The 25,800-nt window shown below is 37.8% G+C and overlaps 2 protein-coding genes across 3 annotated transcripts in view; one reads left to right on the top strand and one right to left on the bottom strand.

Moving 5' to 3' along the window:
- Positions 1–1,178: 1,178 nt before the first annotated feature.
- On the top strand, positions 1,179–23,491 carry LOC122404402 (serine/threonine-protein kinase PLK1-like). 2 transcript variants are annotated; one of them, XM_043408342.1, is made up of 8 exons: positions 1,179–2,478; positions 16,237–16,341; positions 17,033–17,149; positions 18,633–18,847; positions 19,404–19,833; positions 21,161–21,756; positions 22,284–22,414; positions 22,716–23,491. In XM_043408342.1, the coding sequence occupies exons 1-8, from the start codon at positions 1,657–1,659 to the stop codon at positions 23,057–23,059; spliced, it is 2,760 nt and encodes a 919-aa protein (XP_043264277.1). In that variant the 5' UTR covers positions 1,179–1,656; the 3' UTR covers positions 23,060–23,491. The 2 variants fall into 2 exon arrangements, with proteins under 2 accessions (XP_043264277.1, XP_043264274.1); XM_043408339.1 differs by having other exon boundaries at positions 22,281–22,414.
- LOC122404395 (fibrillin-2-like) overlaps positions 4,760–25,800 on the bottom strand; it is a 35,841-nt gene continuing 14,800 nt past the window's right edge. The window contains exons 20-21 of the mRNA XM_043408334.1: positions 5,003–5,025; positions 4,760–4,769 (exon numbers count right to left, since the gene is read on the bottom strand). The gene's annotated coding sequence lies outside the window, so the exon portion shown is untranslated. The remainder of the gene's footprint in view (positions 4,770–5,002; positions 5,026–25,800) is intronic.

Below are 25,800 nucleotides of genomic sequence, written 5' to 3'. Positions count from 1 at the left end.
GTTGGAACAGGTATATCTTGTGTGAATGACCGAATACGCATGATGGGACGATGCGTGTTCCCCCTTTGACGGCAGTAGAGTTCTGGTATGGGAGCGAGGAGAGAAAGAGAAAGTAGAAGAGAAGCGAACGAGCAGAAGGAAGCAAGGAGATCGAACACGAGGACAACGAAGCAAATAGTAGAATCAGGGCCGTACGATTACGCCAACCATTACATACCGTCTCCCTCTCGCCGTACAATCAATCATTTACGAAATTTTATATACACAGCACGTTCATTATTTTTTAAGCCCTATATCTACGGAAATGAACCGTTTAACGCCATGTCCTTGGAGAAAATGTCGGTAGGAATGTGTTAGAAATGTGAAAGAAATCGAAGATTATTTAATCAGACATTTACAAGAATACATGTTCATTTTATTAAATTCGAAACCAGCTTTCGTCTTGGAAGTAAAAGAACACTGCATTTCCCTTTTGCACGATACATATTAGAAACAATGCAGTTTCTCACGTTTCACCACCGTGTAGAATTCTCTGATCCGTTTTGTATTCATCGCAGCATGCAATTAAAGACACGGTGTAACAAATGTATGTATTTCAGTTTTGCAGTGTTCCGATACCATGCATGTTGGTAAATAGATTTATTCATTGTCTTGTATTCGACATTCTCCTTCCAATAGAAACGGGTAGAAAGGAACACTTTGTTTCCAGTAACGCTTCTATCGGTAAAATAAAATCGTACGTTCTAAAAAGAGCAATATATGTATAAAAATCAGTCTAACGTCATTGCAACATAATAATAATAATAATAATAATAATATAATGTCGAGAAAAACGCGTTTAAAGTTTGATCCGGCGCGTCGTCGGTTGCGTATGGATTATCGCTTAGGCGATTGATTTTATAAAAAGAGGAATTTCTGGTATAACCGTTTAAAGTGGAATGTTAACTTAGTCGGTATAGATAGATACGGGTGGAAAAGATTCGTAAATATTGTTCGTTTGACGGAAGAAAATGTCAAAGTAAATAGGGTTTATTGACGGCACTGAGCGCTCAGGTGGCAGCAATGGTGGGAAAGGGTGTGGGGTGGGGTGGGGGGGGGGATAGGCGAGACCGAGACCGAGGGTGTCGGTCGTTGGGTCGGTGCGCGCGGAACAGTGGCGATTCGACTGGTGGAGCGATTGGGGTGTGAGCGTTGCTGGTCCATCGGAGATAAGAGAGCGCGTGCGTTTCGGTTCCTGCGGCAACATCGCGCACCCACTTCCACACGCATTTCCGGACGCGTTATTTTCTTTTTCTCGCAATCACGTTGCATTCCCAGCCAGTCGATCGTTCTGTCGCAGCGCGCGTTTCATGTCGCGACGCGCCGTTATCGAGCGATATCTCGCGAGTGCACGTGTGTGATGGATGTCAAGGAGTAGGCGTCGTCCGTGTTAAATGCCGAAATCAAACGTAACATGTCATCCTGCGGAACGACCACGGTTCGCGGAATCGTAGTGTATACATATAACGTATACGCTGACGGAGAAACGAAACGCAACGCAACGAGGATAGAATCGGCGTTACCGTTCAGGGTGCGCTAAATAATTGATTTCTTAGGAGAAGTAAGTACTTACGAGCATCTTGCCTGCTCACGGCAAGATCTCCTCGCGCAAATCCGATGAAGCTAGAATTAGAGATGTTGCCTTCGAGTATGGTCGAGGTGCAAGTCGGGAGTTCGTCGCCGCCGCGAGAGTACGAAACGACGAGCAAGAGTTTCCTCCTGGAGACGATGCCGGTCGACTTGCATACCGAAACGATAGCTTGCCGTTTCTTAGAGGCGGCGGGGGTCGTTGGACGATGCAACGAGGAAGCAAACGAGACCACCAAAACCATTCCTGAGAACGACTGCGCTAAAAAGAGAATCGAATCAGCTGGTAGCGCCAGACCCGTCAACAATCGTCCGCGTCACAGTTTTTCCAAGAGTTCCGCGTCCCTGCAAAGCCTGGTAAGGAGAAAAAGTCGAAAACCCGGTGCGTCCTCGTTACCCTTGGAAGCGGAATTCTCCTCGTACTCGTCGCATCCCGGCTGCCTCATCGATACGCCCAAGGAAAACATCGTCACTTTCCGCGACGACGAGGAAACGTGCACGACGACGCGTACCTCCACGCTTATTTACGCGTCTAACGCGCAACCTTCGTCCAGAGGAGGTAGCAACGTTCAGGACATCTCCTCGACAACGAACCTCGCGAATGTCGCGACCGCCACCACCACCACCACCACCACCACCACCACCACCACCACCACCAGCACGAGTAACGTTACTTTGTCGGCGAGTGGAAGTCATTTCGGTAATACCGCCTCGTCTTTGATAAGGACGACCAGCGTGATCACGGCAGGACCGTCTACGTCTTCCTGGAATAATTCTACGGAGCAGGAGTCGGATTACGTGGTTGATCCGGTTCAGGGAAACGCTTACCACAAAGGACAATTTCTTGGCAAGGTAAGAGACTCTGTTTGTAAATAAACGAGATGCCGTGACGACTGCTCGATACTTTTTAATCACTCGTCGCACGTCATTTCGATCACGCGCATTCCTCCCAATCATGGTGATTTTTCACAGTGATTCGTGATTGCTTTTCATTGGCGGGGAGCGTTCTTTTCACTTTAATCACGAGCGTGATCGTGATTTTCCGATCACTCTGCTAAATCACTGTTGGTGATTGGTTGGACGCCATTTCTAATACGTAAGTACATATGTATTGGCGCAGTACTTGATTTCCAAATACCCAAACAATCGTTGTAAATTAATATTTTGTTCATCTGCTATAACAGCGACGCGACGATTTCTTTAATGTTTTCATTTTTAAACATTTCTATTCCCGTTATTCCTAAACTACATAGTTCCCATAACCATAAGTGTAATGGGAATTATTTACATCCACCTTGCAAATATTTTTTTAGCCAGTCCAGAATCCAAAATCCAGACCGTGATTCCAACCTACCTTTAGCATATCTTTGGGATTCCTATCCTCTTGGAAGACGATGTTACATTCTTCGATCGGTATACATATGTATATTCTCTATAGTTTCTCACAATTTTCTGCTTAAAATTTCTTTCTATATCTATTAATCAATCCATCTTCCCTTTTGTAATAAAAGGTCAGGAAAAGATCGAAGCAGAATCATTACTTTGGTTATCCAACTTGGTAAACATTCTTCTACAATAATGGAATACCGTTAACGTGACGTAATAGGTATTAAAAAATGAAAATCTTAATGTATCTTGTGTCTTGCGTCACTTTCGTTTCTTACATTTTTTCGCGCAACGAAAAAGTTGTTACCAAATTGCCGTGCAAAAACTGTATTATAAACAGACGGAGCAAATATACAAGTCTGAAAATAAGTTTATAACGGCGGGATGAATTGTGTTCGTCCAAAGTTTCGTTTTCGAGAAGAACTACTGAAAAACAAACGTGTATTTTGCGTGCTCGTCAGATATTCTGCGTAACGGATTTTATTACAGATTACGGTTATGATTTCTTCTGCACGCAGTACGACAACGAAGCTTGTTTATTATCAGGATCACCTTTAACGGCTTTCCTATTATCGGTATTAACTGTCAGTTTTTATTTAGAAAGCGATATGGCGCGATATATGTAGTAATTACGAGTACGTATTATACGTATAGATATGATTTTTACATTAGGAAACATGTGATTGATACGAATCTGTTGCTGCGAATTTTTATCGCAAATGATATCTTAATCGTCGCCATTGTTGATAATAAACCAGCCATGATCTGGTTGGTACAGCGGTCGAAATTTCTATAAGGACACTGTTTTAAACAATGTCAAGAAGTTTGCTAACGGTATTAAAGAAATGCTGAAAAATAATTAAGTAGAATTCGTATAGTTTTCATGCAACCATCGTTTATAGTTTTCCCCACACTCGGCACACTCGGCACACTCGGCACACTCGGCACACTCGGCACACTCATCGTCATCTCAACAAGTTTTATCGTTGTCGGTCGAGAGCTATCTATCTTCTTCTTGTTCGTTTTCCTATTTTTATTTTCATTCTACTCTTCTTGCTTCTTCTTTCTCGCTTCTGCAATTATTTCTTTTCCGTTTCTTATCCCCGAAAGGACATACAGAGCCAAGGACATTCTTCCTCGAAATTTCCAGACAGTTTTCTCTGAATTAACGTACCTTTAGAAATACTAAAATCGATTGCAGCTTTATTTATACACATTCTATCATTCTCGATAGATGAAACGTTGGACTGTGTGTATATCTGTAGGATGGTACACGAGTTTTCTAGTCTCTAAACTCTATCGATCCTCTCTTCTCCTCCAATTACAACGAGTATCATTTTTCAAATCTCCAAGTTATATTATAGCATTACATACATTTTATCTTCTTTTTATCGTGAATTTTATGTATGTATATTTCAAGCTAAAAATTTAAGAACGTTCCTTCCAGTCGTTCTTTTTGGCAAGCATAGAATTAGAAAATAGCAAGAAAATAGTAGTAATTATTGGTGTTATCAGAGTTGGTATAGTATGTATGTATACACTTTAGTAGGACCAGAAATACATATAGGGTAATGTGTAACATTCGCTGCCCGTTGTTTCTACAATTTCTTTACTTTGATATTTGGGTTAATAGCGACTGTTTACGTACTATCTGCTCTAATTGGTTCGAAAGTTATGTCCAACATCGACCGTCATTTCTTCCCGCCATATAACTCAAGTATGAGATTAATTGCTAGCATTCATTCAGCGTTCCTGTACTTACTTGAAATATCAATTTAATACTCGCCTTCGATTCGATAACTGGATTTAAATCAACGGTGTAAAGTAATAATCGTTCGGTATTCATTTCTATCTTAAAGTATTTAAATCAAATTTTATACATATAAATATTTAAAAAATGTTCCGACGAGAACAGACGATAGACTGAAAACGTTGAAAAAACATTACCAACTCATTGATAAACAAGTCTAGTAGATAGATAGGATAAGACAGTATGTATACATACATATGTATGTATATTTCAGCAAAAGGAATCTAAGATTTCAGCATTGTCTGCTAATGTTTCTTAATTTTGCTTCACTCGTGGCCTTCTTCTTTTATTTATCTCTGTAGTCGTCAGGTTTCGCGATAACGTTCACGCTTTTGGTTTTGGCATAACGTTAGAAATGAAAAATAACGAACGTCCAACCGTTTAAACGTCTTTACCACAAAGGGTAAAAGTTTTCACATTGATGATTCTAGTAGAATGATATGGAATATTGTACAACAAGGTACACTAATGCAAAATGTATAATAAAATAGAAAAACATAATAATAGAATAACGTTAAAAATATTATTCGAAAATATTGCCACTGTTGGTTGTGGCGTTGCTCGGTGTGAATAGAAGCCATCTCTTTCCAATATCGAGGCAATCACGAGTTTGTAATAGTAGATAAAGAATTCTACTAAAGCCAGATTCAATCAAATGAGAAGTGAAAGGTTTAGAAATCCGATGAAATGCAATTTTGCTTTCTCTGACAGGTATAGAATTTTCTTTCCTTTTCAGTTTTCCTACCGATCCAATATTTTCTATTATAAAAATAGTAAATGAATTTGAAGAAACTTGATAATATTTCGAGTCTGAGGGGAGGGTCGTAGCCGTCAGGTTGAGTCTCGAATCCGAGGACAAAGAAAGTGAACATTTTACTATCGTGGAATAAAATCCAATTGTTCGAAGAATTGTCTGAAAAAGTTGATTCAACACATTCCACGGTCCGCCGTCGCCTGAAAAAGATGACAAAGAGCAGCAAATACGGTCAGCTTTCGTTACGCGGCAAAAATGTTTGTTCCGTCGGAATATAATGCGAAAGAAACGCAGGAAAATTCAATTCAGAAATCTTGAACCGTTCGTGTCTATTCACCATTCGATCCGTCGCGTTTTCGCCTTTCCCGAAACTTGGAAAGTTACTCAAACGAGAAACAATATCATCGAGCGTTGAAAATTCAATAGAAACGTGGGAAAGAATCGAACAAAGCGAAAGAAACGCATTCTATATTATATACATATACATATTCTCTATTAATTGTAGTTTCATTTTGTTCGTCCAATAGTTTTAAATATAGAATACATCCGAAACGAGAAGATAAAAATTCGTATTAATACAACGTGCTGTAAGTAGTATGTAGGTACTTGAGTTTGTTCCCAAGTTATGGTCATGCGAATCCTGCGGTAACGTGCAGTTGCCGAGCTTCGCCGGAAGCGTTCAAATGACCACCATCGGCCCAACTACAGCTTCCGGACGTCCTGTCACATAGAGTTTCTTAATCTTTCGAACGCTTTCGATGTACCTACATAGGTACATACATATCGTTGGATCTCGTGACGCAAAAAATGAACATTTAGGAAACGACGGTACAGATCAATCGATAGATCCTACTGTCCTCCGCTGACTTCAAGTCCCGTGGACAGGAATGCGAGAAAAGTAGAAGGGATACAGCTATTCCCACGTACACATTCAACTCTGGTTCGCTATTCGTCGCGGCAGTTCCACACACGCATCAGGACTGGCTGAGAGCAAGGGAGCAAGATAGACAGATGGGCGGTCCGAGCCGACTTCTCTTGCGGGACTTTAAGTCACCGGACCACAGTATGTACATATGTACCTACTTAGGTACTTACTTACTGCTTACAGAACTTGCATATTTCCTACAAAAGCATTTCGTTTTTAATCAATTTAGAATTTTTTATCGTTTCGTACAAAATTAACGATACGCGTTAAAATTATTTCAGATACGCGGAAAATTTGTTGCCATCAAAATGGAAAGATGTTGTTAACGTTAATGGAGGTTATGTTCCGAATTAAATACTGACAAGTGTACCGTAAGTTGTTTGCCTTACTAGTTTGTAACCGCGATTGTGAGAATCGTCGAAGCACGTAAATGAATTTTTCTTCATAACGTCAAGCTACCGATTCCAGCTTAGAAGTTTCGTTCGTTTTAAAGATAGTTTGCGTAAAACACTTTTACAGCGTAAAGAACTTGAGAATCGTTTTGTTTAAACGCGCAGTTAAGTGAAGGTTGGCATAGAATTGTCGCGTTCATTTAACACGCATAACAAGCGTGCAGAGTACTTTGCGAGATTTGAGCTTGTTAAAATATTTAGTCGTGACGACAGATGTTAAACGAAGCTCAAGTCACGATACAAGATGGAAAACAATTTCTATACGTTGCAAAGCAGCGATTATATTTATTTTCCTCTTGTTTGATGGATACGCTAATCCTATTAGCGTATATTTTTTGCAAATCAAAAATATGTAATCTAACCATCTGATGGCAAACAGTTATTTACGTTCTGCTTCTAGGAAAGGTTATTGTATCAAAGTTGTATTTAGTTATGGAAATAGGTGAATAATTTTATTAGAATTCGAGACCAGAATGTTTCTTCGAAAAAAAAATAAAGCTTTATTTTTTCATCAGTTTCGTTGATTCTTCTTGGCTCGAACATAGATATTTTATTGGATCGGAGAGCTCGGTTATCAATCGACCCGAACTTCGTTGCATTTCAGTACGTTCGAAGATCGTCGCCAACAATCCATTTTTTTTTTTACAAAACCCCGATAAAAACAGTCTCTATCGAAAGAGATTGATTTTCAAGCTTCCGCAGGGCACCTTGCGCGCGCGTTTGTGTGTGTGTGTGTGTGTGTGTGTGTCTTTTTGTTACGTAATGCAATCTTTCGCATGATGCCGGCGGACTGATTTCGCGACATTTGGCAAGCGAGATTCCGAAAATATCGGCGAAGCAATGGTGCACATCGATCAGTATCGATTTACTGGCCGTAGGAAGTATCTTTTGTCTCCGGTTCGATCAATCGGTAGCAAGATGCGATTTTGCGTGGCTTTTCTCGTCGCGTCGCCAGGAAAGAAGGAGAGAGAGAGAGAGAGAGAGAGAGAGAGAGAGAGAGAGAGACGGATAATTTCAGAGGATGCACTCTCAAACTGTATCCTCTGTTGGAGAAAACCGGTCGTTGTTTCGTCATCCAGATTATCCGCACCAGGTTGCTTGGGCGTTACTTTGCCTCGCATCTCATGTTAGAAATCGAACTTTCAGTCACGCTTCATCTTTAATACCTGTTTCATCAAATCCAACAGGTTCAACCGCCTAACGTGTTACCACTTTAAGTAGTTTTTAATTCAGCCACTGTGTATCGGTTTCAATCACTTTTCGACTTACTTGCTTCTTTTACAGAGACACCAAAGTTGTTTCAGAACGTTTGATAGTACATATATTTATTGTTTAATTAAACCCAGGAACGTTTTGCAAGTCTTTCTCGTTCTTATCTTTCTCGATCAATGTCACATTAACGTAGTTAAATAGCTTACGTTACAACAATACTTGTTGAATGTGATTATGAACTACTAGAGAGTAATTACTACTACCTTAATTATTTAGGCTTGGCTTCTAACCGAAACTTGGACGCACTAATAATTGCTCGTAACTATACAAGAGACATGTTTCGTCCACGTTTATTATACATGCGTACATACATATGTACATATGTCAATGACACGTTGCGCCTTTCACTGATTGGCTCGACTCGAGTGTTCCGAAGAACCAGGAGGATAAGCTCAACGGATGGGTCTCTTCCTCTCCTTTCTCTGTTCCTCCATATCCTTTTCTTTCCTCGTTTACTTCCTTTTTTCTTTCATAGGACGGTGTACGTGCATAATATACGCAGTTCTCATCATTTCTATGCAGGACGGAATTACTCCTGCCTATTAAATTAATTTCATAGATCGAGCTTCCTTGGGAATTTATTCCGTGCTTTCCACCGAACAATGAGAATATTTTAACAGATGTATATTATCCAATTAAACGTTCTCTAATTACGTTGCGCTATTGTCGCGCACATCTTTAATAAACCCTTCTATCCGTATAATATCGTGTTATTTTAAAACGTTTAATCGAGTTACACATATTCTATACAATTTTATGTACATTCACTCTCTTTTTCAAACTTTAATAAGTTTTTTATATTCTTGGCGTGATCTCGGCCATTAATGGTTTTTCTTTTTATTTAAAACCATTTTATATTTAATACCGAACGTTTTCATAGAATGTATACATCTACAGCTATCGTTCGGTTATGTTCGAGAAATTTGAAACGAATGATTCAGCGTTTATCTCGCTAAATAGGTAGGAGTATCTTCTGCGGATGCAATTCTCATTTGTTGTTTGTACGGGGTGTTTCTATTCTTCTTATCTGTTCCCCTGCCTTTCCTTTACAACATCGTGCCAGAGTACCTACATACATATCTTCCACTTTTCGATTGTCTCGCTCATGAGACACTTTCGAACGTTGAATAACTTTCGTGTTTCCATTAGGCGACGATATCCACGTGATTAGCCTGAACTAGAAATGTGAAAACTAGCAAAATGTTTAATTACATTTAAGTAAATCTAGTTTGCCTCTTTCCAACGATGCGATGTGGTAATTTTTTAAATTGGAATTTCAATTTTTTCTATCGAACGATACATTGCTAGAAAATTTATAAAATTTTATCTTATGATGCGTTTCGCGCGTAATTTCGCAAAAGTGGAAGGCTGATAATCACCGCATGACTAGTGCTTTTTTTCCCCCATTAACCGCGGGTTTACCGTATCTCCCATTTATACATAGATCTCTCGCGCCTAATCGTTCTTTATCGTCCTTCTTGGAAGAATGATGCACACAGCACATTATGTGTAAGTATGTAAGTACATGTACTTCCGTCTTTGAACAAAAGCAGCAACAAAAAAAAACTCTTATCTTTAGACAGAAATTGCATCCCGTTTCCAGATATTTTTCTAAACGATTTGTTTCATCGTTTGTAATAATGATTACCCATTACATAAATACATCTAATTTTTTTTATATTTCAATCGGCGCCTTATGGCAGTTGACATCCGACGATCAGATAGATTGCCGTGAAATGGAATTTATGATCCCTTTCGCGAGTAAAGTGCGTCGACAGCAGCTGCACACCGTACAGGGGAGCACTTGTGGTTATGAACCATGAACATTTTTCAATTATTCAACTTTAAAATATGGTATAGAGATTACTTTTTTACGAATTAAAAATACTCTGGGAGGGGGAGAAGGTTTGAAGAACATTTAGAATAAAAATTTTAACCATCTGCAAATAAGTAACAATCTAGGGTACGATGATGTGTGGGGGTGATAGGTCTGGGTTAGGGGCTTCGATCGTCCGAATATTAGTTTGATTCGCTGTGTTTGTTCAATATCAATGACTAAACAAATTTGAAGCGAGTGTTCTAGAAATGAGAAACAAAGTGTACATAAATCGATTGTCTCGTCGAAGGGCACTCGGAAATCAGCTGACGAAGAAACTACGATGTATACGATGGGTAGGCTAATGAAAGGTCAAGCTCAAGGAACGTCGATAATAGGAATAAAAATAGGATGTCGAAAATAATCAGTCGAGCTTCTCGACTATTAATGAAGTAGTTCGCGCTGCCGGCAGTATAAATATTCTGCCCCAATTAGACATCTCATCTTATCGATTACTAGGATAGTTACGTGATAGTCGAGAAGCTGCTTTAATGCGTATAGTCTGGAGATGGCGTCAACTGCTTGCTACTTTTTAATCACTCGTCATTCGATCACGTTTATTCCCAATCATGGTGATTTTTCACAGCGAGATTCGTGATCGACGGGGAGCGTTCTTTTCACTTTTCACGAATTATCCATGTTGTTATTTTTAAATAATAACCCAGATCTAACCCAGCCGTTTTCATTGCTTATACTACATTATTATATCATTTCCACAGTTTACGTGAACCGCCACTAAAACGCCATCTTTCGGATCACGGTCGTGAATGGAGTTTAATCACGAGCGTGGTCATGATTTTGTGATAAATCAATGTTAGTGATTTTCCACGCCATCCCTACACCTACATATGTATGTACGGTCGTATTCGGTTAGTATTACAAGTTGCTTAGGAAGCTATGGTCTTTTTTTTCTGGTTAGGTAAAATGGCGTTTATATCATGATAAATGTTAGATTGGTAATTATGTCGAGTATTCTTATGTATGTATCTTTTAAGGAAAGTAAACAATTTTCGGAGAAATAGATGTTCGTGCAAGGAAATCTAAAGACTGTACACGAATGTAATTTCAAATTTAAATTTCTATCGAGGACGCACGCCTATTTCAGATTGCTTTGCGTGTAATTTATCTTAAACACAACTTAAACCAAACATGCCAGATTTCGGCTTGCTTCGAAGGATTTTGAAAATAAACTTTGAATATTCGTGCCTATTTATGGAATCGTGTCTGGAAAAAATGTCAAGTAAAATAAAGAAATGACATGGTAAATTTATATTTTCATTTATCAATCAACTATTTAATTTATTTAAACTAATGTTAAAAAATTCTTTGGACCGATAAAAGATTACGTAAGTACATTGCACTTGAGGTAATAATTTAAAATAAGAATGTTTAGTCTTGTTCTGTTCAAATGTGATGTTAAATTGTCGCGGTTCGATAAATTTGCACATAGATAATAGGTATTAGAAACGATTTGCTGTCTACGTTACGTAAAGGAAAGAGCATCACGATTCATTAACCTTGTTCGATCTCTGGGGCGACAAGTTGTCGTACGAAGCCATTTTCGCTTCGTAAGTTTATTTAGGAAATCCTCCGGTTGCTATCAGCGGTGGAAAAAATTTACACGCTGATTTAATTTGTGTGATTTTAGGACCCAGTCGTTTGTTATTTCTCTCTTGTTATATTACACCGATACATAGGTACTTAAGTATGTACATACTTTGGGAATTGGTCGGTCGCTGTTCCCCCTTACAGTTCTTGGAAATGTTTCCAGTTTGTCTCGGCGGTCAAGTATGTTTATGTTTCTCAATCTAACGTGAGATATCTGTGTGTCGGTGCGTCGTGTTATGGATCTCTATCTTGCTCACGCTCTCTGAAAAAAGAGACACCGAATTTCCTGGAAGATTAACCTCCTTTCAACTTTGGTCAGTTTCGGTCCCGACTGTCTGTCTGCTGCCAATATCCTCCAACGCAACGCACACCAGTCTCTGTCTATGTATGTATATATGTATAAAATGCTTTGGTTTAACGTGCATATTTCATTAGTTGAATGTGTTCTACTAAATGCAAGCGTTCGCCGCATACTTTCGTGTATGTGCACCAGCTTCAAGGAGAAAATGAGACCACGACCGGTTTCTTTGGTATGCCTTGGTCTATATGTATACATGTAGGTACATATGTATGTACTTACCTTCGATTATAAAGATTCGATTGTAGAGAAATCATTTCATTTACGGTCCATTCACTTTTTCTAATCGATATATGTATGTATACCGTACGCAGAGTTCCTATTCGGGGAGTCGAACTTTATTTCGCAATTTGTCTCGAGCAGTCATTCGATCGATATTGTTAGAAACTTTTTTTCTTTTTCTACTCGAATGTCGAATACGGCAAAAAAGAATTTCTGTATTTGTTGGTATCGTAAAAGAAATTGTAAGGTTAGAAAGTGGTAAGATGGAAAAGGTGGCCTGATAATTTATGTAACGACTAATAAATATGTATATACATATGTATAAAGGAAATAGAACATTTGATGTACTTGTAGGTATACTTGTAGATTGTATAAATGATGAAAGTGTGGAAAGAAGAGAGATAAGATGAAAAGGAGGCCAAGCTAAGGGAAAAAGGAACAAGGCACATAATTAGACCCACTTGCCATGTATCAAACTAAACAAGATACGGCTGCAGTAGATACTTATTTAGCGGTAAATAGAAACTACTCTGGCAGTTTGTCAAATCGATAAGTATATTTAGATGCGTCTACGCATGGTAATGTCGTCTGTGCTCTTATCTCGAAATAAAAGACACCGATACCGTTGTGGCTGATCAATTACTTCTGAATTCTTTAAATTCATAATCTTTCTTTACTTAATTCTTAATTCCGATTATTTTTATAATCACGGTAGAGGCGAGACGAACAATTTAAACAAATATTTATTCAAACCATTTTTCTACACGTTTCACAGCCTTTTATTGCTTTCGTTTTCATTGCATTCTATGTTATTATTGTCGCATAATACGAAACCGGGCAAGTTTTCTACAGACCTAACCAACCAACTGCCACGAACAAAAAATAGCGAGCCATACTCATTTAAATGAACTTTTCACGAAATATTTGAACGCGGTTGGAAATTCAGATGTTTGTAAAATCAAACAATGGTTAGATTTTTCTGTTCAGACGTCGATTTAGTGTTCATAATTTTCCTACGAGAGTGTTACGGTATTATTTTCAAATAAAAAATGACCTAACGTTTCAATAAAAATTCGTTAGACGCGGACAGTTTAGTTTACAAGTATCCACGTCTGTATTTTATTAATGGCGTCACGAGATCCATTCATAAAGTGGAATAATAAATATAGAACGGCCACTTTGGAGGCAGCTGTTCACGCGTTCTTTGGTATTTCGTAACTGCATTGCTCTAATAACTGTCCACTGTACAAACCTTCAAACTGTACGTATTGTTATTCGTATAAATGCGAAACAGTTGTGAAAAGAAGCGGCGCGGCGCGGCGCGGCGCGGCGCGGCGCGGCGTCGGTCAATATTTAAATTATACATATTACTTTCACGTTCTATTCGACCGTTTAGGCAGTTATTGCGTGTGTATGGGGTGGGGAAGGAAGTGTATAAGATAGTGGCTTTGTTTGAAATTTGTCCTTATTGTTCTTCCATCTTGGAAGTAATAAAAAGTAAAATGGCACCTTTACTCTACTGCTATTGAATAAACACTGCTTCTTTCTTTTAAAAGGAACAGAGAACAATGTAAAATTAGAAACAATTAAAAAACTCAATGCCAGGATGACCAACTATATTAGACCATAATTAAAAGTAACGAGGGCGGTTTTTTTTAACGATAGACCAATTAAAGAAATCTCTTATCCATCTCTTTGGTAAAAATGGTGCAGACTGAAAAAGGGGTTGCTTGTTAGTTTTTTCACTAGCAAATCTTCCTTAGTTGTTTTAACGGCGTTCCATTGATCCTATTTTCTTTAATTCGCTTAATCGATTCGAGACTTTTGGTCGGTAGTATATTTTCCAAGATAAACATATCGTCTATTTACTCGCAGCTGTCCGAACCGTGGAATAATTTATTTTTTAATCCGTGATGGTGTATATTGTTAAACGGAAATGCTGGATATTCGTTCTTGTTTATCGGCAGCCCATTTAATACCTTTATGATCAGTAAAAATACGCACGGGGAATGTACATATGTATTTAGGAGAGTAGCAGGAATATCTAAAAATACACGCACCCTTGTTACCAACCATAAATGCGTTAAACCGTACGGGTAGCTTGCTATTTATAGCAAGGCAATACGGTCACTCTGATGCTAAAAAAATTTCAACAACTTTTTAACCGCTACTTAAAACCTATGCAATTGCTACGGCAGAGATATTCCAAGTTAAAATTGTTACTCGTTGGCTCGTAGCTCGTTACGTATTTAATAACTGCATACTAAATTCCAGCCTATAATTCGTACCGTTTTTCGATGCTAATTTCAAGTATAAAGTAATAATACTTACCCATTTATTTTTACCCATCGTTTTCAATGGTTTCTTCCGTGAAAGAACTTTTAGAATTTTCATCTGAAAAAATGTTTGGAGATACGAGTGAATTTTTCACGATCGTTTGTTAATTGTCTCAGCGGTACCGCTGTTATTTCTGAAATCGTTAAACGACGTTCTGCTTCATCAATTACAGCTTTTAATCGTTGGAAATGAAACGTTATTGGGCCAGCGGATCTTGGTTCATCGGGAAGGTGAAAAATTCCCGAAATTCTCGAAATTTGGCAAACCATCTCCGACGTTTCGTCACACTTGAAACAATATTCTCCGAACGCGTCACAAATATTTTTAACGGCATGTTGCATTTACTTTTTTAAACTCGTACATGAGCAATTATGTACATACTTGGAGCGCGTGTTTCAGACTGACAAGATATTTCTTGAAAAAATTACTTATAAAGTACGATAAGAAACGACAGTAGGTACTTAAGTACCTATGGGGTGAGCTACAAGTTTCGAGAAAATCGCACATCGTCGATTCGCACCAGCGAATGTTACAGAATTTCAATCATTTTGTTTCTATCTGCAATACGATACGATAACTTTCATGATGCAAGCAATCGCTTATTCGTTCGCGTCGTGTAATCTCCGAATAAATGGATAACCCTGTACCTACATAAGTACGTATGTACCTTGGACCGTGTGACGTCACACAGTCGCGACAAACCAAGTTTTCGTAATGTCGCGAGATATTTTCGAATGAGTTATTCTGGTAATCAGCCCGCGAAATGCACACGCACGCACCCTTTTTAACTAAGAAAACAGTAACGTCGTCGTGCGTATTTACGAGCCACCTACTGCACGACGAGCTTCGTTATTATTTCTGGTATATCTGGTCTGCTCTTTTCTATTATTTCCGAGTAACGAAATTTTTTGAAAGAAAATGATCGAAGCGTTTCTAATGAAATATTTCATCCGATCGAAAATGTGATCACTGATCGCCAAAAGTTGAAATCGTTGAATACAAATAAGAAATAATAGAATAGAATTTGTTTGGGTAAAAGTGTTGTTGAAGGGGGGAAGCATGAGTTTGAAAATTCTGGGAAAGAACGCAACGTCGTGGAAATAGTGTTTACTGGAATGTTCGCAAAACGTACCGTGGCAAGGCAATAAACGATCATTCAAAGATGTTCTTAAAGAACGAAAGCAAACGTTACGTTCCCGAAGAAGGAAACACCCTTCTCGGTCGGGCAAAACGAAACAAACGGATGTTGCAGGGGGACATTGGAAAATCGAATCCGAGCTTTTCATCCGTTCCTTTTCTTTGTCCTGCTTAACAAAAAAACGAAGATATTATTTATATTCGTGTACCATAGGCATTAGTATATAATACATTATAAAAGTGTATTTTATGTGTGCTCACGGCCAATAGAAAATCCAATAGAATTCTGTATACCCTGACAGAAAACCAGGGTCGTGATGGGGGCACCGTTGCCAATATTAACGGGCCCTCCTTTTTCCAAGTGTCCTGGCCGATCCTCCTTTAAGCACATGGCATGGCCTGCTTCAGGCATTTATTTATTTCTACGTTTCTAACACAATTGTTATTCACGTGTCCTTTCGTTTTATTTTTAGGGTGGTTTCGCGAGGGTGTACCTGATGACCGACGTCAGCAATGGAAACCAATACGCCTGTAAAATAATTCCAAAAAATCGAATGCAAAAAATTCATATGCAAAAGGTTCGTATAAGAATATCGATTAATAAAATAACCGACGTACAGGAGGGTGTGTCGGCCACCCCTGGGAGAACATTTTAATGGGGAATTCCGGAGGGCAAAATAAGACGAAAATCAAGGATACTAATTTGTTGATCGAGGCTTCGTTAAAAAATTATAGAAACATTTCCGACCACACTAAAATAATTTTTCCATGAATGATTTGAAATTTTGTTAATAACTTTTTAACGAAACCTCCTCGATCAACAAATTGATATTCTTGAATTTCTTTCGTTTTATTTTGCTCACTAGAATCTCCCATTAAAATGTTCTCCCAGGCCAGTGGCCAAACACCCTGTATAGTGGCGGTCATATACCGTATGTACTTTCGGACAATCTTTAACATGAGATTTTCTTGTTGGAAATATCGTAGAGAGAGAATAATTTTATAAAATATTATCTAGTGCCTGTAACCAACAAAGTCATGTAAATGATACAGGTTGGAATAATAGTATAAACGCGTCCGCCGCTCTAGGTAGAATTTTGTAACCGTGTGCCTGTCTGTCGTTGTTTCTAAACGGTTTCACCGCTATGAGAAACATAACAGTAAGTAAGAGAGCCGAATGGTGCAGAGATCGCGATTAAAATAATCGTTAAAAGTTTTTCGGGTGGCCTCGAACGCTCAGCGAGAATAATATTGATCTATTCGTTGTAGATCGCACGAGAGATTATGATCCACAAAGAGCTGAATCATGTGAATGTTGTCCAGATGCATCACTACTTTGAGGATAAGCTTAACGTGTACATGCTTCTGGAAGCCTGTCCTCGAAAGGTATCGTATGTCCCATACCTACCTGCTTGCACAGTTTCCTACGGTACATTCTCTCTATGTATACGCTCGCAAGAATTTCCCAACCTTCTCCTTTCGAGCCAGCCAGCCAGCCAGCCAGCCCCCCACCCGATCCCCCTTCTATTCGAAGAATGAGAGAAGTTCGCGTATACATATAGGTACCTGTTAGATAAAGCCTCGTTCTTCCGAGGAACTTGGTCAGAAAGATCACCGAGAGCTCTCTGAAAGGCCCCCAGCTTACATCCGACTCTTGAACAATTTATAGCCCATTTAAAGAAATAGAATTGCTTCGATGCTCGTTCCCCTGGAAGCCTCGAGAATAATACGTTCACCTTCAAACAGACATTCCTTCCTTCTAAACTATTAAAATGGATTTGAAGGTTCTTACACGATCAGCTTCAAACACTACTCGCGACGCATCAGAGATACACAACTCCTTATACATATGTATGTATTACTTAATTCCTTTTTTTTGTTTCCCCCTCTTTATTTTGTAACATACATATAACACGAGAGACAACGAGAGTTATAAAAATATTTCACGGTAAACGTTATAAATGAATTGTTACGCGTTGGTTTTATTAATTACAGCGAGGAGCAAAATTGAACGAATATTTTGGCCAGGAAATGTGTCATTTATTTATCTTCCTACTTTTATTCAGCTTTAACGAATCTGTAAAAGTGTTATTATTTTACGCGCATTCATTTTACGATCATTCGCGTCGTCGAAAGCGCGTAATTTAACTAGAAATGAATTGATTTTGTTGTTTAGTGTCGGTAAGAGCTCGTACGGCCAGAAAAAGGAACAACCACTTGCACTCTCCGCGGCTGATCTGTTCACTTGTTTGTACCGTTAGGATGTGCCGGATCGTCAGCTAATCTCTTGATTATTCCACGCTCGAATCGTTTGCATTACCAATCCAAACATTTCTACGCGTAACAAACTATTAAAAAAGTTATCGAACCTCTCGCGGTATACATTAGTTACCGCGCGTTTCGCACGAAGTACAGATACTTACAATTACTTGGCGAAATCGCTTTTCCTCGTAATATTCTTTTCTCGCGAACGTGTTTCCAATTATGTTTGTCAACTAGTTTGTATGTTCGGCGATCCTTGTATGCACATAAATGCCCCGTGAAATTCGCGGTAAAATAATTCCCATTGTCGTAGCGAGTATGGTAGAAATTACATTCTCTCTCTTAACTATGTATATTCTGGTAACGATATAAGGCCACGCCGCGCAAACATCGCTCTCAAAAGACAAGTTATTCGTTATGGTTTCGGTCACATAACCGGTTAATGTCTCGCATCTAACGGGTTTCCTTTTTTCCTGCTGAAAATTGTGATTTATCAACACGTGGACGCAGAAAACATACGTGTCAGTTTTCTTTTATAGCGGATTAATCAATTTGACAATCCTCGTTCGACACGCGACAGGGGATAACTGTTGTTTCTGTTTGACAGAGTTTGATGCACGTGCTGAAGTACCGTGGCAAAGTCACGGAACCGGAAGCACGGTATTACATGAAACAAATGGTAACCGGGGTCGCGTATATTCACTCTCAGAAAGTTGTTCATCGAGATTTGAAGCCAGGAAACATGTTCCTATCGGATCGCATGATCGTCAAGATAGGAGATTTCGGACTGGCGACGAGACCGGACGGACAGCGCAGACGAGTGTAAGTTTTTTTTATACATATGTACATATGTATAGGGTGTTTGGCCATCCCTGGGGAAAATTTTAATGGGAGATTCTAAAGGCCAAAATAAGAGGAAAATCAAGAATACCAATTTGTTCACGGAGGCTTCGTTAAACGGTTATTAACGTTTGAATTTTTTTTTTTGAATTTGACGATTTGAAATTTGTTAATTTAATCTTGTTAATAACTTTTTAACGATGCCTCGATCGAGAAATTGATATTGTTGATTTTCGTCTGTATTTTGCCCTCTAGAATCTCCCATTAAAATGTTCTCCCACGGGTGGTCGTACACCCTGTTATACTTGTGTTGAAATTAACAGGTACTTACACGAATTCTATATCACGTATTTTCACTAACATCGATACTCTCTCTTCTTTTATTTATTTTTTACGTTGCATTCTTGATCCAATTACGATAATAATGTTTCGACTAAAAGTAATAATTGTATAAAAAGAACGATGTATCGTGTAGATTATATTTCTAATCGTGGTTCGATTCGACGTTAGAGATAGATATATTTGTTTGTATGCGTAGGACAATATGCGGAACACCGAATTACATCGCGCCGGAAGTGTTGTATAAACAAGCGTACAGTTACGAAGCGGATGTTTGGGCTCTCGGATGCATACTTTATGCGCTGCTGGTGGGCCAGCCACCTTTTGACACCACCACGCTAACGGAAACTTATGCCAGGATATGTAACAATCATTACCAACAAGTTGACGACACGATGGCGAGTCGAAGCGGGCAGAATCTCATAAGATGGCTTCTCCAACCGAATCCTGAACTGAGACCGTCTTTGGAAAGGGTGAAAGAACACGCTTATCTCACCAAGGAATACGTACCAGTTTCCTTACCTCATACCTGTTGCTACCAAATGCCACACGCCTCGATAATCGATCCCATGGCGTCGCCCTCTTCCAACTCCACGGCTTCTAGAAATCAGAAATTCAATAAAAATCAGGTAAATTTCCCTATTAGTCGTTTTACCTTCGATTATTTCTTACAGAGTAAACCTTTTATTTTTTTCTGCCCTCGTCGGTTCTACGAACATTTCTTTTCATTTCTTTTCTACATATAATCAGCTATCTCGAATAAAATGGTGTGAAATACGATTGTTTGAAAACAAAAAAAAAGTTGAAAAAGAATGCAAGATCACGGACTTTGTGGGAAAAAAGTAATTAAACTCGAATACTTGGTCAGCTTAAAATCTTTTCCCTCTCGGCTGAACGAATAACAATTGTCTTACGTTTTCGATCGAATACATATGTGTAATTCCGAGCCATTTTTCGATAGATTGATCGCTGGAGGTGAAAGATGGATATTATATCGAATGACTGCGAAAAGGGCTTTTCAGGGGTTTTGGTATCGATAGAAAAAATCGCGTTATTTTATAGAAAACTATATGATCGATTATATTTAATTAGAAGAAATTTATAGTGTTGCAAATAAAGCAACAGTGACATTTAAAATTACATCAGGAAGATTATTGCAAGATTTTGAAATTATTTCAAGATGAAACGACAATTGATCGTATATCGTCGGATGGCAGAGCATATTATTGCAAGTGGAAAGGGCTGACGTAAAAAAAAAAAAAAAAAATTTCTAGATTGCCACCCGCAGAAAATATGAACGAGATAAAATTAGTCTCGATTATTGCTACAGATTAGCGCAGATTATATCCGGAAACGATACACGACGCAGCAGTATTAAAAGCAAGAGCCCTCTGAACAAAGTATAAAGATCCGAACAAACGCCGGTAATTTTGACAAAAAAACACAAGAAGATAAAAAAAAAGAAATTAAATCGAACAAATGATACACAGATAATCACGAATATAACTCAACGAAAGTATAAACAAGGATTCGAAACAATAAACTAAACCATCATCGCTCCCAACATTAAGTGAAAGTTGTTTGGAAATTCAACTGCAAACTTGTGCGATTACACCTTAGAAGAAAGAGCGGAAGTTATTTACATTCACAAATTTGAAAATCAATATTATGCCCTAAGAATAATATAGAATAATATTTTACTCTATTTTATTTATAATATTTACACTGTATGCGCAATAAAAAGATATGTATTGTATTTATTCCGACTTGCGTATTTTTCGATACCGTTTAATCGTGACTTGTAACACTTTAATCCGTCTCTAATCATTTTTACGGTTTTTTCCCCAGTCGAACGAAACAGACAATTTTCAAATTGTGTTTCGAACAGTAATGAAATATTTCATTTCGCTTTTCATTTCATTTCTACATTGGCAAAATGTTTTTACATGCTTTCAGGTTTGGCCGAACATATTATCGCAAGAATTATCGCATCGGTACCAGCAACAAACAATGCATGTGCAGCAGTCTCAGCAACCGCAACAACAACACCACCAGCATCAGCAGCAGCAGCAGCAGCAGCAGCAACAACAACAACAACAACAACAACAACAACAACAACAACAACAACAACAACAACAACAACAACAGCAGCAACCGCAACCGCAATCGCAACCGCAACAGCAACATCAAAGCAACAGATCTCGGAAAAGTTTGCGAAAAGGGATGAAAGTGATCAGTTGGTTGGCCAAAAAGCTTCCGAAAGTTCCAAAATTCAGACAACGATTGAGCAGCGTGCTTTGCCCGGACCACAAAAAGATGGGATACGTGGCTCAAAGTGTGCTGATGCACCGAGCATTGGAGGCATGCATCGCCGAAATAAAGCATAAAAACATGTTAGAAAATCCACCGTCCGTAGATGACGTTGTGCCCCTTTTCATCACAAAGTGGATCGATTACTCCAACAAATACGGCCTAAGTTTTCAACTTTCTGACAAGTCTGTCGGCGTTCTCTTCAATGACAATACGAAAATTAGTTACACACACGACAGAAGGTCGGTATCATTGTTTCAGTGAGTTTTTATATTTTAACAACATTATTAAATTAAATCGGTTTTTCGAACAAAGCGAACAATTAACCAGAGCAACGATTGATATTAGGCCATCCGGTATCTCATCTGATCGGTAACTCTCTTTTCGTTTCGATAACACCCTTCCATCTTTTTCACAAACCATTATACCGTCCCTACAAAACATTCGTAATTCTATCATTATTTGCTTTCGATTCAAAGTACAAAGTAAGCCTTGATTAAATCTAACTTGCGATAGATATCCTTGCGGTGGTTCTTACTTTACAGTTCAGCAACGTTTTTACTTGGCGTTTTTACGTATAAAATCCATTTCTCATCTCCAGTTACCAAACGCTCGAGAAAAAGTCATAAAAATGTTTTAGAGATGTAGTTTTGTTCCGAATTGCCATGGGACATCCTCTGGATATTCGCTGAATCAAAGCGCGAAGCGTTCAATATCCGATTTAATTCAACTTAATTTGTTTAAAAATACGTTTCCATTTGCAAAGAAGGGTGGAGTATATGACTACCGAGGACGAAGTAACGAGATACCATAGAGAGGACGACGTCCCTGCCGCTCTGCAAAAGAAACTCGAGTTGCTCCAACGTTTCACCCAATATATGGATAATTACATGACCGAAGGTACAATTACATGAAATAGAAATAAATTTACTCTGCGCAAAAGACACTTTACGAATAATCCTATAACTTTTAGTTTTTATTATTATACGCAACAGTCGTTAACGTTAGATTCTTTTGTTGATAATCGATACATGTATGTACATACCCCGTATCGTGTACGGAGGCTAGAAATAAATCTCCATCCATTCTGATTTTTTAACGGCATAGTATAATATTTTTGACAGATGCACTGTGACGTTTTTTTAGACAATGAAAATTTAATTATACTATAGCGTAAGCACGTAATTAAACTCTGTTAAAGGTGGTGAAATTAAGGAATATCGAACCGTTTCGAAGCAGCCGAAAAACGTTTGCATACCGCGAATGAGAAGATGGTTGCGAACAGACAAGACTATCGTGATGGAATTGACGGTACCTCTTTTACAAGTGAATTTCTTCGACGATCATACGAAACTGGTAGTTTCGCAAGAATCGCCTAGCAGAGGATACTTAATTACGTACATCGACACTAGCAGACACACGTCTTCTTACTGGTTGAATGATCTCCGGGATTTCGGCTGTACGACTGATCTTTACGAACGTTTATATTACGTGTGTAAGGTGTCGAAAGAGTTTGCAGAAATGCAGAATAATACGATCGCTTGACCATCAAAAACACACAGGAAAGTAGGTACATAGCTCGTTGAAACCATGAAGTTCATCCGGCGCAAGAATCCGTGTCTTTCGTTCACTGCACCCGTGCAACAGACAATTTAACGTATTTCTTTCTTTCCTATTCTTGACAAATTATCCAAGACAATTTGTTGAATTTTATAATATAAGAAAGTTATTACAAACAATTACCATTTTATCGCCTAAATTATGTTTATTTAATCGTTGATGAACGATGATCGCGTAATTGCTTCATTATGTATATTTCGTGGTTTAAGCAATGCATAGGCATTTCATTTTATTTACACGAGTATGTTGGCTGAATTTTTATCGAATTGTTGGAAAAATCTTCGTTACAAGGAAATATTTATTACGTTTCATATTTTTATTCGAAAGAATTCTTACGATATTAGAAAAACTTTTCGATGAATGCTAAAAGGAAAATGTATATATTATATGTATAACATGCACTTGATAACGTATTTTATTATCTAGTATTAATAACATGATGTCTAATGATAATAAGTACTAATTTTACATCGTAGTAAATATTTTTATATAATAAAAGTAACAAAGTAAAATAGTTGGTAGTATATGAAATGAACAAGTATAAATATAACAATGTTATAAAAGTGCTTTACCATTATATGTATGTACATATAACGAAAACGTGTAGCGGTTCGATATGAAAAAATAATTGTTGGTAATTACACATTACTAATTCGGTTTCCAAGTTTGATGAAAGTGTTAGGTGGTCTGGGTGCAGCTGAACGAAAGACATTGTTGAATAAATGTATGGAAATGTCAGGTACGCCATGTTCAGATTTTACGAACAATTATTTCGTTTACAAAGTATAAAGAAGTTGTGATACATTATGTTTTTTTCTATGCGGTTAAACAAAATCCAATAAGTAGTTAACAGATAATCATTGATAGAAACTTGATTAACAAGAGACACTGTTTTACCTCGTTTTTGTTCCTTAAATGTTTTATAATCTCTATAGTCGTTTCCATAGATTTTTAGTTACGAATAAACGGAAAATTCTGTAGAACCTGATCGAGAGATCCAGGTAAAGATTCTCTTTGAACAATCGTGTTACTTGCATTTGGTAAGAATTTTATTTGCAGTGCTGTCATCGATATATGTATGCACAGTAGTGTGAAATTCGAAAAATTATTTAACGCAGTATCGAACACGTTATACCCCGTGTATACACTTGTTACAATTACACAAATACAAAACAAATTCTTAACTTAAAAGTACAAAAATTCTGCACATAAAAATCTGATTTTAGAAAGAATTATCATTCGCGTTGTAGTCTGGAAAAAGTATTTAATTAAAAAGTTAAAGCTTGAAACAAGTGCAATACATACACGCAAATACAAACAATTTCTTGTTTATTTTTCTATATTTTTTAGATTTCGTGGATTTGCACCGAATCGTTAACAGATATATAATTTGTGTGGTAACATTGTATATTGATTTTAGTTTGGTTGTTATGATTAGAAAGAAGGTTAGTATGCTTGTTAAATATCTTTACCATCGAGGACATTTTCTAACGACGAATGTTTGTTTTCGTCGTGAAAATATTCTTACCGTTTGTGAAAAGTTAGATCAGGGCTGTCCAACTTTATGCTCAGGAACATTATTGTTATTATATAATAACAAAGAATGAAATAATAAGAGATATGTATTAGAAATGGTCGAGACTAAACAAAAGAAAAAGTAAACGCAATGAATATTATTATTCGATTACAGTAGTAGAATACTTAATAATAAAAACGAGTAGCTAAAGGAGAAAAAAGTGAAATTTTTCTCGAGTAAAAGAAAGGTAAGAGATGTACCTACTAGGGAAAAAACATTTTTAAACAATGCCGCGAAACATTCGTAATCCAAGTGCCTACATTAAAGAAATCTCTTTGTATCGTAAATGTAGATTTTTGGTACTTTAGAGGAACTTTATTTTTTGCGAATTAATCGATGATCAGATTGCAAAGGAATCGGGGGCACCAGTTGGACGGCTTTGTCGTAATTATTCCAAATTCCATCTATTGTTTGATGTATGTGCACACACAGTGAACACACATAACGTTAAGTGGACCAATTTAATTGGCTTATGAGCGACGTACCGCACACTAATTGTTTTTCATGGAATAATTCTGGTGCATAATCGTTTTAAATTAGTCTGTCGTGACTCTTCCATGGTAGAAAATGATCTGTTTTTTTTCTCGGGTAGAACCTCTATCGGCACTTTGACTACCAAGTCGTCCATTTACGAACAGGGTTTTCCCCAACAAAAATTAATTGTCAAGTTAAGACGTTGAAATAAAACGATCTAGACCGGATTTACGACAATTTTTAGGTTATGTAGTTTTGGCTTGGTAGCCAACGTGTTAAAGAATACTATAATACCTAAAAATCGTTCCATTTAGCATTTACCGAAACAGTACCGTGATATCTACCGCAGATCTGTATTTTGATTTTGGTGCGAAATGTTTGAATCATGTCTTGGAAGTTCACGACACGGAACTCATCCGTTTGTTGCATCGGACCTCGTAAATGATTCAAAATGGTTCCATCCAGGCTTCTTTCTATTCTTCTATCGTTTGTGTACAATTTGGAGCACGACACTCGTGATTTCATTTTTACGTTTGGAAAGTTACAGAAGCGTAGGGAAATAATAAATTTGATTGCGAAAATATCGAGGAACCTGCAATTCCATTTTTACGAGGGC

Source organism: Colletes gigas, unplaced genomic scaffold, assembly GCF_013123115.1.
Source record: "Colletes gigas isolate AHSC1104 unplaced genomic scaffold, ASM1312311v1 Colletes_gigas_Sc00002, whole genome shotgun sequence".
Classification (NCBI taxonomy): Eukaryota; Metazoa; Arthropoda; class Insecta; order Hymenoptera; family Colletidae; genus Colletes; species Colletes gigas.
This window is presented reverse-complemented; position numbering and strand designations above follow the sequence as displayed.

Excerpts from the sequence above, each read along its gene's own strand:
- LOC122404402 (XM_043408339.1), top strand. The coding sequence starts at position 1,657 with ATGAAGCTAGAATTAGAGATGTTGCCTTCGAGTATGGTCGAGGTGCAA. Across the intron at positions 16,342-17,032 it reads AAAAAATTCATATGCAAAAG|ATCGCACGAGAGATTATGAT; the intron begins GTTCGTATAAGA and ends TATTCGTTGTAG. Across the intron at positions 17,150-18,632 it reads TGGAAGCCTGTCCTCGAAAG|AGTTTGATGCACGTGCTGAA; the intron begins GTATCGTATGTC and ends TCTGTTTGACAG.